Source organism: Scophthalmus maximus, chromosome 14, assembly GCF_022379125.1.
Source record: "Scophthalmus maximus strain ysfricsl-2021 chromosome 14, ASM2237912v1, whole genome shotgun sequence".
NCBI classification, from domain to species: Eukaryota; Metazoa; Chordata; class Actinopteri; order Pleuronectiformes; family Scophthalmidae; genus Scophthalmus; species Scophthalmus maximus.
Window position 1 is genome coordinate 4,375,001 of NC_061528.1, and position 15,000 is coordinate 4,390,000.

A 15,000-nucleotide genomic window follows, 5' to 3' on the forward strand; every position below is an offset into this window, starting at 1 on the left:
TGTGTAGGTGCCTATAACTGTCTCGCTATTAAAAATAGCGATGAAATACTGAGCCGTTGACTTCCGACCTTGTTGTTGTTGGTCGGCTGCACAATCGCTTTCCACTGCACCAAGATCGCAGTGCGACCAACAACGTGCCTGACCCCACCAGCGCGCCCACGGGTGCGCAAACGGGTAAAACCCATGAAACCAGCAAGGAAAATTGTGTGGCACTTCCAATTTGCTTGTATTTGATCTATTCTGGATGCTGTTGTTTGAGTTTTTTCCCTCCCACTTTCTTCTCTCTCCAGGCCTTGTCGAGGAGCTCCTGAAGATGCCCGTGGTGAGAGCGGCCGGCTCCGGCTGGTCGTCGTGGGAGACCTGGTCCAGCTGCTCGCAGAGCTGCGCCAAGGGCTACCGCACCCGTCGGCGATCGTGCGCCGGGCCGGAGGGAAAGAGCGCCCCCGTCGCCTGCCGGGGCTCGCCCGTCGAGTACCAGGACTGCAACGTGCAGGCCTGTCCCGGTGAGCGGAGACAAAACTCTGCTGTGTGTGTGTGTGCGTGTGTGCGTGTGTCATAGGTTTACCCGAAAAGAAAAAGACGTGCACGCTGAGGTGGAGATGGAGAGAGAGAGAGAGAGAGAGAGAGGGTGAGGGAGGTCAGTGGTCGAATAACACTGAGTGGATCATTAGCTTCATTAGGTAATGGTTACCAGACGCTGCAGCAGGAGTCCCTGGGCAAATTAAATTATCTATTTCAAACCACTGTCAGCTGACCTAGACCTCCGCTGACCACAGGTTGCTGCACTGACAGGCCACGTGTAATAAACCCGACCGAGGACACACACACACACACACACACACACACACACACACACACACACACACAAAATGGCTGGCTTTGGAAGAAGGGCTCCGCTCAGGCGCTCTCCTTAAACGGCCGTGTCCCGCGTCTAATGAATTGATGATTCGCGACTGGTCGTTGCAAAGCAGAGGGAATTCCTGTGGTGTGTTTAGGATGTCAGTGGCTGCTAGCGTGTCCGCTCGGCAACTGACACGCGTGGGCGGCCCATGAGAGCCGAGGCGGGGGCGACCTCGGTTACTTTCTATTGGGCAGCAGGCAGCCACTTGGGGATCGCGTTGCCACTAGTGTCAGCCGGTCTCACCGTGTCTGTCCGAGGAAGGACGAGGCCGGACACATAAGAGAGAATGAATGTGGAATAGATTAGAGAGAATGATGGAGGGAATACGGAGGAGGTGGACATATGTGTTAAAGTTTGTGTCAGTAAGTCGACGAGAGAGAGAGGGAGAGAGAAAGACATGCTGTCATTGAGTCAGTCAGTAAGTCACACGTAGCCTGAATTCAATTATGAGTTTCATTACAAGAAGCTGTGACCTAAAGAAAAAAACAAACAACAACCAGCCTTTTGAGTGAAGTTTGCCTCCAGAAAAAAAAACCAGTTCCTGGCGTGACGTCAATTGAACAACAGTCTCCCTGCAGAACAGCTGTAGACTTCATTTATTCATTATTCAACATTTTTAAATCAACCGCTATGCTGTATGGAGTCTTTCTGGGTCACTTGTCAAGTCATTTGAGAGAAACCGAAGTCTTATCTGGAGAACGATCAAAGCCAGTCTCACTTCATTCCTCCTGTATTCATTAGAAAACTGAAAGTCAGATGTGACAATTCAGAAAAAAAGCCTCTGGATGTCAGCCTGTTACATTTTCAAGTCAGACAATATCAGTTCAGGTCAATTCCAGTCTCATTCCAGTCTTAGTCAAGTACAAGTCCATATGAAAGTAAAGACGAGTCCGGGTCATTTTTCAGGTCAATCAAGATGAGTTGAAGTTATGTCTCAAGTAGTTCAGGTCAATCCTCCTCAGGTACACGTCAAGTCCCATGTCAGTCCAAGTCAATTCTCATGTCATTTCAAGATAAATCAAAGGGACGTCTCAGGTTGGTTCGAGTCAGTTCAATCCTACTCAGGTACAAGTCCAATCCGAAAGTAAAAGCCAGACCAGATTGATTCTCAAATCATTCAAGATAAGTTGAAGTAAAGTCTCAAGTTGTTGTATCTATCTATCTATCTATCTATCTATCTGTCTGTCTGTCTGTCTGTCTGTCTGTCTGTCTGTCTGTCTGTCTGTCTATCTATCTATCCATCTATCTATCTATCCATCTATCCATCTGTCTATCTATCTATCTATCTATCTGTCTGTCTATCTATCCGTCCATCCGTCCGTCCCTCTGTCTATCTATCTCTCTATCTATCTATCTTTCTATCCATCTATCTATCTATCTATCTATCTATCTATCTATCTATCTATCTATCTTTCTATCCATCTATCTATCTATCTATCTATCTATCTATCTATCTATCCATCTATCTATCTATCTAACTAACTAAGGTCAGAAATGACTTCTTTCAACTAACAAGCCACACAGAGGGACAGGTAAATAGCAAGAGAGTCATAAACAGCATGTCAGTCATGTAGTCATTGAGCCGTTCAGTAATTCGGCGACTCGGGGTCTCGGCTAGTCGTCCAGGTACACAGCCAGTTAGACTCAGTGAGGCAGAGTGGTGGTGGCGGGCTGTGAGCAGTGGTCACAGCCCGCTTCACTCCGTGTCACACTAAATCCACTCAGCTAATGGAGTTTTCCACAGCGCTGTGACGTTACCTGGCAACGCCGCCTCTCTCTCTCTCTCCGTCAGTCAGTCAGTCAGTCGGTCGGTCGGACGGACGGACGTCAGCCAGTCAACCAGCCAGCCAGTCGATTAGTCAGTCACGCGCTTCTGATTAGATCACGTGAGGCATTACAAAGACAGAGGAACATGATCAGCGAGAGACGGCAAAACAGAAGTGAAGAGGACAAAAATGTGTCTGTGAATGAACATCTATGTCCATACGTCGTCATGAATATCTGAACAAGGTCTAAATAAATAATGGGTGCCCGGGCGGGGGAACAAGTATAAATTTGGCATCAGGGTCAAAACGACGTTTTGCCTGCAGCCTTGGGGCGTATTCAGTATGTGCACGCGGCCCCTGGAGTTCACAACCACACACAAATAAAACGCTTCATAAAAAGAAGCGAGCAGAGCGGATTTTCAGAGCAGGGTCAAATCCTACCGAGTTCTTTTTTTACATACCTGAGACCTTGCAATTGGCCAAGTATTTAGATATTAAAGATGAGCTCCAGAGAAACACCGACCTTTTTTCTTCGTTTTCATTGCCCTGGGATTTAAAAGGTCAAACCTTAAAGGGGCAGTAAGTGCTTGTGGAGAAAGCTTGTTTCTCTCTTTGTTGTTGTTGTTGTGATTTTCCTGCTGTGGCCGGGCAGCGAACCTGCGACACATAGTCGCAGCGCCACCCGCTAGCGCGTGTCATCAGGCGTCAACGAGTGATGTTTACGAACTGCACGCGCGGTGTGGTGTGGTGCGGTCCGCACCATTTTTTGGTTTCTTTCGAGGCCCAGGTTTTTTCCGGCGCACTCACAGCTCGCGGGACGTGAGGAAACATTTGCTGACTTATACACAAACGTGTGTTGCTTTAGAAATTGCCTACTGCCCCTTCAAGACTTGAATGTTGCTGTTGTTTTGTCTTTTTAGGGCCAACGGGGAGTCGAGTCCTCGAGGAAGTCGAGCATCCCAGCGTCCAAGTCTCAAGTCATTGACATTCAAACTGAGCCAAAGTGTTTTCCCTGATTAAGTTTGCCACCATAGGAAGAACGTCGGCCTCAAGTGGCAGCCGCCAGGCTAGTCTGGATTAGCGCGCGTCTTGTTGTATATCTACAGAGGCAGAATGATGGGATTGACGTGGTGTGCTTGTGTGTCACAGTGAAAGGTGCGTGGTCCTGCTGGTCGTCCTGGTCCCTGTGCTCCGTGGGCTGCGGCGGCGGTCACTACCAGCGCACGCGCTCCTGTAACAGCCCGGCGCCCGCCAGCGGGGGGGACATCTGCATCGGACTGCACACCGAGGAGGCCCTCTGCAACACACACACCTGCGACGGTGAGGGTCACGCACACAAATTCAAGAATCGAGAAAATGTCCGTTGTCCGGGCGGCTTTCACGGCGGCTCCAGGTGGCCAATCATCCCCCGCGCTCACACGCTGAGAGGAAAAAATGTCCTCCTTCCCCACGGTGCACCTGGAGCTGCGAGCGCCATGGCAACCTCTCGGTAAAAGGAATCAGAAAAAATCGACATCCACTAATGTTTCTGTGCGACTCACGTAAAAGCATCTGAATGTTTGTAAAATCCAGGCAGTGAAGTCGGGAGAATCTCAACGCTATTAGGCTTCGGCGGCATCGCGCCACATGAATATTTCGCTCGAGTTTTAATATTTCAACTGGGGCGAGCGAAGCGAATGACACACATTGCGGGTCTTTGCGTTGTCGCGTGGCGGGAGCGACGCAAAGTTCCCATCTTCTTGCGTCTTTGCATCTTATCTGGCGTAAAAGGTTTGTTGTGAACAAGCCATGACTCTCCAGTTGATGCAAAATGATACTGACGAATAGCAATAATATTAATGGCAATGTTTTTTATTGCCCACGATGGTGAGAATTTGCCTTCAATAGTTTAAAAAAAAAAAAATCCTCTTCATCCCCTTCAAGTCGAGAAGTATAAACTGATTGTTTAAACACATGAATAAGAATAAGAAGTCAAATTCAGACGGTTACAATAACACGAGCACACAAGTATGACAAGGCTGAAACAAACCCAAGTTGCTTTGTGCTACAGTTGGGGTGAAAGAAATGAGACGCTCTAACGGTGTCCAGTTTCTTCTAGTTTTTCTTTTTGGCATTGATCCGGAGGTTAGCCCAAAGTCTCACACCGTGTGGTGATGAGATGTGAGATGTATAACAACAGCCGCCGTGTTCCCCTCTCTAATCTCATTCTGCTCTCGCAAGGACACTGAAATATTCATGAGAGATCTGCCGTCTAATCCAGGAGGGAGGGGGAGAAGAGAAGGAACAGTCCAGTGTATCAGAACTCATAAGAAAGGTTCAGCTTCGTTTTTCATCCTTCAGTTTTAATATCAAACAGCCTGCGATGTTTTGTCACCGCGCTGTGATTTTAATCATTTTCTCTTCATTCAATTCGCCGGAAAAACTAAAAAAAAAAAGGCCCCTGGAACATTGTCTGGTGTGTTCATCGACGAGGATTTCCTCCTCGAAATAAATAGCAGTTTCCCCTTAACTGTCGTTTTCCTCGGCTGCTTTTCATTTGGAATCACCCCGACTGTCATTCATGTTTACAGTCAGCCTCCCTGGTAATTACAGACAAAGAAAGGTGAATGGCTTTCTGTCTCACCCCCCCCCCCCCCTTTTGTCGAGATGCTAATCAGCCTCCTTTATCAGGTTAACGTTTTCCCGTTTGACCAACACATCCCTTTCGGCCCCGCGCCGATCGACTGTCCGCTAACAACCTCTCCAGCCCCCAGGAACCCCCCCCCCCTGTCCGATCCGTCTCCGTGTCCGTACGTTATTGACAGGGAAGCGGCATCAGTCATCTACCGGTGGCGCCTCACCCTGTCTGCATGTGTAATCAGAAGGCGGGCGTGGCTGTCAGTCACGGGTACGTCTGATGCCCCTGTCGCAGGTCATGGTGATTAAAGCGTCCAGCCGTCATGGAGGACGGCAGGGCAGCAGCGGCGGGACGGAATACTAACGAGGACTCAGCGGAGCGTGGACGCAGGTCGTCTGGGTGACCAAAAAAAAGAAAAGAAATGGGGATGAATGATGCAATCAGGGTTGGGGGGTGGGGGGGGGCTGTGGCGACGCGGGGTCATTAAAAACAATGTCTGAGGTGGTCTGTGTGTTCTGTGCGTCTAGATGGTTGCGCCGCGCGAAGGGAGCAGATGGCGACGCCTGAGCAGCCGGTCGGTGAGCACCGGACTGATAGGAGAGGTAAAAAGAGGCCCGTCCTGCGCCTCCACTCGGCCCCCCCCCCCCCCTGCCAAAAAACTGTACACTGGAGAGCACCCTGAATAACTAACCTTTTCACCAGCCTCTCAAAGCCCGTGCTCCCTTTCACGCCGTCGCTTTCAAACACAGGGGCGAAAAAAGAAGAAAGAAGAAATGCATCAGGGACGTGGTGGAAAGGGGAGGGGCCGAGGGGCCCGGGGCATTTCCTCCTCTTTCCTCTTGGGTAGGAGCCCTTGTTTACTGCTCGGTTGCCCGCTGCGGGGAAACAACTCTGAGGCTTGGCTCGGGAGACAAGCATCTCCGCGATGCACTGAGCAAAATCTCTCCACGGGCTTCGCTCTTCCGATGCTGTTGACATCGCAAACACTTTGTCGGGTGTGTGTTGGGGCTGTGTGGCGGGCCAGGGGGGCTACTGGCCCACGGGTGGCGACGGCCTGGGTGGGCGCGTTGGTCTCCAGCCCGCCTCGAGTTGGATGGGGCCTCTGTGTTGATTGTTTTATTGTGTGTGTGTGTGTGTGTGTGTGTCCAGGTGGCTGGATGGCCTGGTCGCTGTGGTCGGCCTGCGATGATTCGGGCTCGCAGATGAGGAGTCGGGTGTGCGGCGCTCAGGGCAACAGCCCGTGTGTGGGCAACAGCACCCAGCGGCGAGACTGCAACGAAATACCTGGTGAGTGGGTCACACCGCGTGCATGTGCGGCCTCCTTCGACAGGTCGAGGTTGAAAGGTTGAAGCCCTGACGGCCTGTATGCAGCAACATCCACACCCGGAAGGTGTCCGCACCTGCACCTGCTGAGCATCTCTTTCCTTCCATAACCACTTGCCCTTTTATGGCACCTTCGAATACTTTGTCAGGAACTTGGAAGCGTGAGTGTTTTCCAAGTGGAAAGAAGTGCCCAGTGTGCCTGGCTGTGTTCGCCCATTTTTTTTTCAAGGATGCCAAATTTAATTTCAAATGTCATGATTGGAACAAGAAATGGTTGACAGGTAAATAGTTGGAAGGAAAAAAAAACATCAGCTCTGACATTTTGAAAAACTGAAATAATTGGCAAAGTTCCCAGGGCCCAGAACGACATCCATAAAAGTGGCTTTTTTGTCAAACCAATTTTGTTAGTTTTTAATTTCAGCTTGCTCAAAATCAATACATTCGGCAAGAACGATAGAACGTTTAGAACGATAATAAGAGATCATATGCTCCAACTCGACGATCGACTAGTCAATTAATTTACTAATAATTTAGCACTAATCATTTAGCATTTAATCTAGCACTAGTTTTTTACTGTGATGTTTTAATAGTGCAAAGAATTTTAAACGGTAAATCAGATTATTATCATCAAGCGCATTCACTGCTTGGTCGGACGAGGTTTACACAATCACACTGTTGACTTGGGGTCTGTGAGGTCAGACTCTTGTTGAGAGCTTTAGTTTCAGCCCATTAAGTCCTTTAGTCCTTTACAGGACACCGCTCATCTGTCATCGTCAAATCATAGTTGTTCAATGTCGTCACCCTCACCATCCGTGTTCGCATCCATACACACAAATATGCCTTATCTGTGTGTGTGTGTGTGTGTGTGTGTGTGTTTAGCCCAAATCCTCCTGGTGCACCAAACTCATCTGCTTGTGTCAATTAAACCACAATTAATTCCAACAAGTTAGCAGTCGACCCGCCGGCCGTTTCTCAATGAGGCAACGGAGGGATTCGTTGAGGTCGCTGGAAGGAGGGGGAGGCGGCTGCGAGGAAAGTGGGAAAAAATTAGCCCCCCAAAAAAATGAATCAAGAAATGTGACACTGCAATTAAAACACACACACACACACACACACACACACACACACATCAACCCTCCTCTGCTTCCCTTCTTGTTCCCCCCTGGGGGGGGGGGGGCAGGATGTGTTGAAGCTGTAAACAATTGCCTCGCTGTCAAAGTGTCTCTAACTGCATCTAGAGAGAGGCTCGACTGTTTTTTCGTTCACCAGAGGAAAAGTTCTGGAACCCGCTGAAGCAAATAAATCCCCGCCGACAGTTTGCGCAACGTTTTTCGAGCAACATTTCAATTTCTCATTCGCTTCGGGGGGGTTTTTTCTTTTGTTTTTCCCATGTGTCAACTCTCCTGGTGTTACAGTCGGTGTGTGTGTGTGTGTGTGTGTGTGTGTGCATGCAGGTGTGTGTCTGACCCTGTGTTCCTCTCCTCTCTGCAGTCATTCTCCCTGCATCTGGTTTTGATAAGGACCAACACTGCGGAGGTAAGTGGATTAGCAGCTGCCTCTGCTTTGTTTTTTCAAGTGCGGGTTCGTCTCATTTTTTTTTTGGCCCCCTTGTACGTTTCCACAGATGTCTCTCCATGATGTGAGTTTTCATACATTATATGTGCATCTTCACGCGTGTGTTTATTTCAGGCTGTGCCGAACTCATAGCATAGGAACGACTAATGGGAAGGTACACATCCAAAAAATCAAAACCCACAAGTTCACATTCCTGTCCTCCGAAAGACACGTCGACATAAAAATAGATGCTGAGATCGCAAAACTGCGGACAAAGTGCGAGACATAACTCATGCAGAAGTTATTACGGCAGCCCGAGTGAGGATAATCCCTCCTTCTTTTCCATCATGAGAAGAAGTAAAAAAAAATCGCAGCCCAACGACCTCTCATGAGCTCGGTTCAGTCCGAGAACCGGCCGCTCGCACTGCAGCGCTGCACCGTTAGAATTAGAATAGACGTCCCCGAGACTCAGCGAAGGTCTTTGCGGGGAGAACTTATCCCCGTTGAACACACGCACGCCTGCACATGAGCGCCATGTATGGAATCGGCCAAATGGAGGAAAGAAAAAACCTCGAGGACGACGGTTTTGTTGGAGAACGCTGAGGCGGCAGACGGGCGGCGGCGTGGCGAGCACTGTCAGGCGACATGAAGTATTAGCTATGAATAATTCAGCAAAAAGAGGAAGTCGCAGTTCTATTTCATGTGTTTTTGCCTTTTTTTCCCCCCAGTCGTGATACCAGAAGCGAGAGGACGCGGCCGATGTACGCTGACCCGCACACTGACGCCTCTCATGTATCTCCCTCCGTTTCCCAGCGTTCACCTCCATCCACCTGATCGCCACCGGTGTGTCCTGTTTCCTCGGGGCGGGCCTGCTGTCCTTCCTGATCTACGTCTACTGCCAGCGCTTCCACAAGCCCTCGCAGGAGTCCGCCGTCATCCACCCCACCACGCCCAACCACCTCAACTACAAGGGCAACACCACGCCAAAGAACGAGAAGTACACGCCCATGGAGTTCAAGGTATTCTTTTAGAGAACTGTGGCACAGACGGAGGCGATACAGGCGCGGAGACGTAGTGTATGTAGCCGGTGGTGTTGGACGAACACCATCCGATGTAAATGCACGAAGATTCAAGGGCGCCGGATGTGATTCATGTTTTATTTAGCGCGTTTGTTCATGCATTTATCTCAATTGAGCGCTAACCACGGAAGATGAATTGCCGTTCAGTTTTCATTCCTCCTTGCTCCTATGCCTGAACCTATATGGGCTATAGGCGTGTTCTACCTGCCCACCAACCAAGCCCTTATTAATGGGCCCCATTAAAGTTCCGCCCCCATCGCTCTACTGTGCATTCACATTTACAACAAGTCCAGGAAAGAACTATTTGAGGTTCATAAAACTTTTGTGTGTGTGTGTGTGTGCACGTCCGTGTCCTGTCTTACCGATGGCCGATTGGCTAAACCACTGATGCTTACGTGATTGATTTTCCTGATCTCTGTAACCTTGCAAGTGATAATCCATAGAATCCATCTCGCCAGACTCCGAGTTAATCACTTTATGGCCCCGAAAACCAAAGTGCCTCGGACCGATCGGCGTCCCGTGAGGGAGGAACAGCGGGCACCTACAGCGGGAGGGCGACCGTTCGCTGACAACAATGGCGGAGGTTGGCATAGACGCTGCTACAGCAGTTGTATCATTGCATCACATTCATTATGCTGACACTTACAGTCACTGATTAGGTAGGACGGTACAATAGCACCATCATGGATAGCCACGCCCTGTCCCAGAATCAAACCCCCGACCCTCTGTACCAAAGTCAGCGGCGTAACCCACTAGGCTAACGGTTGAATATTTTATTTCAATGAAGGCTTTCCTCAATTGGAAGACATGTTTTTGCTCGTCCGCCGCCAACCATCAGGCAGATGGTTCATCCAATCACCTGCCAGGTATTTATTTTTTTTAAATCACGTTCCCTTTTTGGAAGATATTTCCAACGACGCCTTCCCAGATGCTTCTGCGTAACTAACCGTCAAGTTGCCGCCTCTGCAAAGTGCTTCGCAGTGTGCCTGTGATAAACAGCTGTGGATAACGGATCTTTTTATTTGTTGCGTTTGACCTTATGTCACCGAACCATTTCATTTTTTTTCTTTTTGTCAGCGCGGAATCGCCGATCCAGGCTTTTTAATTAGAATTTGCTGATCTGACACCTTGCACGTTCGCTCATGGCTGTGTCCCCACTCATCGTGTATTATCAAGTTTGACGCCATAATCTCATAATATACTATTCTGCATTTCAGAAGCATGCACACTGATTCATTTCACTCTGCCCTATTCAATTAGATCGTCCAAATTCAGCAACTGCATCCGTCTATTGCTCTAAATATTCTGGACAGGTCGCCGCCCGCCCGCCCTGCTGCGTCTGAGTGATCACAGATCAGCTCGAAATTATTAAGATAAGAGGAGACTTTTATTGATCCCCTCTGGGGAAATTCAATTTCGACAGCTCTCTCAGACTTGACAGACTCTCTCTAAACTTGACAATCAGGAGATTCTCATTCATCCAGGTCGTAGTTGTCCACCAGGGTGTTGACTCAGGAACAACTGGACCGTGACCTCTTGAAAGCCACAACAAAACTAAAATATTGAAAAATATTGAATTGAATATTTACTGTGGAATGTTTTGATGAGCAAATATTAACATCAGCATAAAAGGGAAATTGCAGAAAATAAAAAAATGATAAATTGTAAACTGATAATCCAGCATCTTCTCTAATGACAACTTTTTAAAAATGGTACATATTTAGATTATAAATAATAATACTAATCTTAATTTTATCAGCTGCATCATGCCGGGCTGTTACAGTTTTTTTTCTTGTATACATTTCAAATATTAAGGATTATATATATATATATAAATGTACAAGTCAGGATCCGCCACGATCAAGAACTCTGTGACGAACGCTCTTGTTTCTTTGTGTTTATTAATTGTTTGATTCCTTTCGTCACCTTTTCTCGTATGTCTCCGCCTCCGTGAAGTCACTTGTTTTATTTTGACATTCACTTCCTGTTTGCCTGTGTCTTATTATTTGTCACTTTAGGTTTCACCTGTGTCCGGTCATCCCCGCCTCCCTCGTGTCTTATGTCTCTGTGCATCGCTTTGTCAGCTGTTCAATTCAATTTTATTCGCATAACGGCAAATCACCGCACACATTATCTCAAGGCACTTTGCATAGTGAGGTCGAGACCCCGCGACGTTACAGGGGAAACCCAACAGTTCCCACAACAACAGCAAAAACTCCCTTTTAACGGAAAGACATTTTCTAGCAGAACCGGAACGAGAGGAGACGAGAGAGAGGTCATCTCAACTTTCCACTATCAACACGACCGTGTCCGAGATCCTGTTGGCAGGAACGCGGTTCCTAATCACGATGACCCGTGTCGGATCGCCGGCCTCCCGACACCCATTGTCCTTGCCGTCATTGTCGTCGCCGTGCCGACGTGGCGCCCGCAGCCGCCGCGGCGTCCCGGGCCTGAGCTCATTAGCTTTAATGAGCGGGGAGAGGGCAGCCAGACTGTGCTGGACGTGCAGCCGCTGTGACACCGGCCCCCCGCCGCCGTCTATCCAGCAGGTCCGCCTCCTGCGGGCCAATTTGCGGTGCCCCGGCATTGTGCATTTCACCAACTCTAACCTGATTATCTCAGCGCCTCTCGCTCCCCAGAGCTGCTCAGATGGATTTACATCAGACTAATGCCTCACCTGGAAAGTCGTCCACCCGATGTTCGGCTTTCACTAAAGCCACAGCAATTGCGTTAGAATGAAATCTGGGTTTCGAGCTGTAGTGAATTCCTGCCGTCGCTCGTATTAGTGTATTGAGTGTGCCTGACATGAACCAAATCAAATTTGCTCAATTGGTTTGCTGCGGTTGTGAATACACTCGCAGCTGTAACCTCAGTTCTACTGAAGAGGAGATATTATCTGCACACTGCAAACAATCTGCGTCAATTCCTTTTAATAATAAATTCCAAAACATTTTTCAGTGCAAATTTGATAATTTCCAGTTAAAAGCCAAACCTCGCCCTTGTTCACCAGAAGTCGAAATCTTAAAATGGAGAAAGCAGATATTTTGGACAACCCCTGACAACAAAATGATTGACATTGGAGACAGGTTGCCAGGTTATTGTTTCAAAAAGGAAACAATTCACCATTTTCTCTTTTCCTGTAAGAAACTTCTTAAAAAATTCCAGTACAGACGTGCATCCTTCTTTCAGGAAAAGGATTTTAGATATTCAAATATGACACGTGTGTTTCTATATTAGTGAAGAGTTGAATTCTTTTCTCTTCTTCTCATTTTTCTTCTCCTGTCATTCCAGACGCTGAACAAAAACAACCTGCTGCCAGACGAACGGTCCAACTTCTACCCGACGCCGCTCCAGCAGACCAACGTGTACACCACCACCTACTACCCCACGGCGCTCGGCAAATTCGACTACCAGCCCAACTCGTCCCCTTCGCCGTGCAGGACCTACAACAACAGCAACAACAGCAACAGCTGAGACTCGACCAGCTCTCCAACACCCCCCCCCCCCCACACACACACACACACACATATACACACACACACCACCACGACCACCACCCCCCACCTGCCGCCGACCCGAACGGACCCCGCCCCCTTCGCCACGGTGACATAACTGAACCGACGTGAACTGAAACGTTTCTCAGCACCAGGGGTTCCTCTGCGCCCCCCAACCCCCCCCCCCCTCGCTCCCGCAGTCCCTTCTGCATGGTAGGCTTTGTGTTTTCAAGGGCATTTCTGGAACTTTCCATCAGGAGATGTGAGTTTGAACAACGATGCCCGCGTCCCGCCGCAGTCGGGACCAGCTCGGGTGGGGGGAGGGGGGCGGGGCGTGTTATCGTAACGGGGCCTGACTTGACACAGCAAGAGTCAATCCAGAGCTCCGTCTCCGTGAGAGGATCCAGCGGGGAGAGTTTCGGACAGACGGTTATGAGCGGAGCGCACATCAGCACAGGTGCTGAGCGGAGCCTCCGCAATCACAGAGCGGAACATGAATAAAGAAATTCCATTTCTCTGGATCTGGCTCACCGCTATTGGCCCTCCTCCGGTTTTTTCCAGCCACACGTTCTCGGGCCTGCGGGGAACTGGCGAGTCCCTCGGCAACGAGAAGCAGTAACTGAGAATAAACAGTGCATGTCATTATGTCCTTGCCACACAGCAGAGGAGCGGCGGAGCAACAATGAAGTCAATGGCGAAATAAATTACAGATCAATATCGGCTCGGGTTGTTGGGGGGGGGGTGCACGCCCTCCATTGTTGTTCAGAGTGGAGTCTTTTTGGGGGACGGCTGTTTGGAAATATTATCTTTAAATCTGCATATGATCGGAGTCGTGGTTTTCTTGTGGACGAGGACATTTATTCGCAGCATCACAGCCGGGGGGGGGGGGGGGGGGGGTTATGGATAATGGTCTGAACTGTACATAAAGCTTTGGTAAAGCCTCGGGTGCCTGTATGCAATAGAGGGCAGGGGCAAGATTTATCTTTTCTTTCCAATGCTTTTGGTTTTTCTTCTCCCCCCTCCACGAACAATAAAGACTTCTGGAAGAGGATCGATTGATTCTCCAATCGATCCTCCGGACGACGCGTCCATTCTACTGAGTGCTAAATAGCTCGGTGGTCATATCAAATATGGCCAGTGTGCTGAACAACTGGATCGGGGGGTTTGTTTTCTATGATGGTAGAATAAGCTAGTAGACTGGCACTTATTCATTGGTTTTTTGGTTTTTTTTAAATGTTTATTTTCTAAGATAAATGTTTTATGCTCAGACGAGCCGTAGCATAGGAGGACATATTTTGTTTGAGTAAGATATAGATGATTAATTGTTGGTTTGTGTAATTTCACCTCAATGGAATGAACACTTCCTTTCTTCTCCTCCTCCTGATTTCTCAGCAGTTCTGTGAAACCGCCGCATCCTCGTTCCTCAGCTCCCAGAGAACGTCAACACAAAGAAGAACAACGAACATTACCGATGTAGTTCTTCCGAAAAGAAAACGGCTGTAACAGAACATCGATTGGGTGTGGAGGAGCCTCAGGGGCCGGGCGTAAGAGAGAAAGAAATGAGAGGAGGAAGACTCTTTTGCATTTTTCGAGAATAAAGTCGAAATGTCGAGAACAAAGTTGAAAAACTTGAAAATTGTGACCCGGGAGCAGCAAACGACCGGAAGTTGATGTTTCGTTAGCCAGTTTGCTAAGCTAGCGCTAGCTGCTGACCAAGTTGTAAAGTTTACGATATTATTTTCGACAGGCTGAATCTGGAAGAAACGCAGCGGTGACAACGGGCGTTTGCACGTGAACGTCGACGTGTGTCCCGACACGAGAACGTTCAACTGCAAACAACCGTGAATGAGCTTTGAGAGGCGCGCAGTTAGCGACGCTAGCGTAGCTTTGCTAACGTTAGTTAACGTGGATGTGTGACAGCTGCACTGGAACCACAACACGGTCGTTTAAGGCTATTTCTACTTTATTGTCGACATTTCTACTTTATTCTCGACATTTCAAATTTATTCTCGATATTTCAACTTTAATCTCGACATTTCAACTTTAATCTCGACATTTCAAATTTATTCTCGACATTTCAAATTTATTCTCGACATTTCAAATTTGTTCTCGACATTTCAAATTTATTCTCGACATTTCAAATTTATTCTCGACATTTCAAATTTGTTCTCGACATTTCAAATTTATTCTCGACATTTCAAATTTGTTCTCGACATTTCGACTTTATTCTCGACATTTCAAATTTACCTGACATTTCAAATTTATT

General features: G+C 48.3%; 1 protein-coding gene across 7 annotated transcripts in view; it reads left to right on the forward strand.

Annotated features, from left to right (window-relative positions):
* Positions 1 to 13,646, forward strand: part of sema5ba (sema domain, seven thrombospondin repeats (type 1 and type 1-like), transmembrane domain (TM) and short cytoplasmic domain, (semaphorin) 5Ba) — a 128,424-nt gene extending 114,778 nt beyond the window's left edge. For 3 of the 7 annotated variants that reach the window (XM_047337326.1, XM_047337325.1, XM_047337329.1), the window contains 7 exons: positions 291 to 503; positions 3,817 to 3,987; positions 5,812 to 5,886; positions 6,434 to 6,571; positions 8,099 to 8,143; positions 8,975 to 9,180; positions 12,532 to 13,646. In XM_047337326.1, the coding sequence (XP_047193282.1) occupies positions 291 to 503; positions 3,817 to 3,987; positions 5,812 to 5,886; positions 6,434 to 6,571; positions 8,099 to 8,143; positions 8,975 to 9,180; positions 12,532 to 12,714 (1,031 nt within the window). In that variant the 3' untranslated portion in view covers positions 12,715 to 13,646. Of the gene's footprint in view, positions 1 to 290; positions 504 to 3,816; positions 3,988 to 5,811; positions 5,887 to 6,433; positions 6,572 to 8,098; positions 8,144 to 8,974; positions 9,181 to 9,683; positions 9,824 to 12,531 lie in introns of all 7 variants that reach the window. The other 4 variants (XR_007032128.1, XR_007032129.1, XM_047337327.1 and 1 more) reach the window with 4 other exon arrangements.
* Positions 13,647 to 15,000: the final 1,354 nt, after the last annotated feature.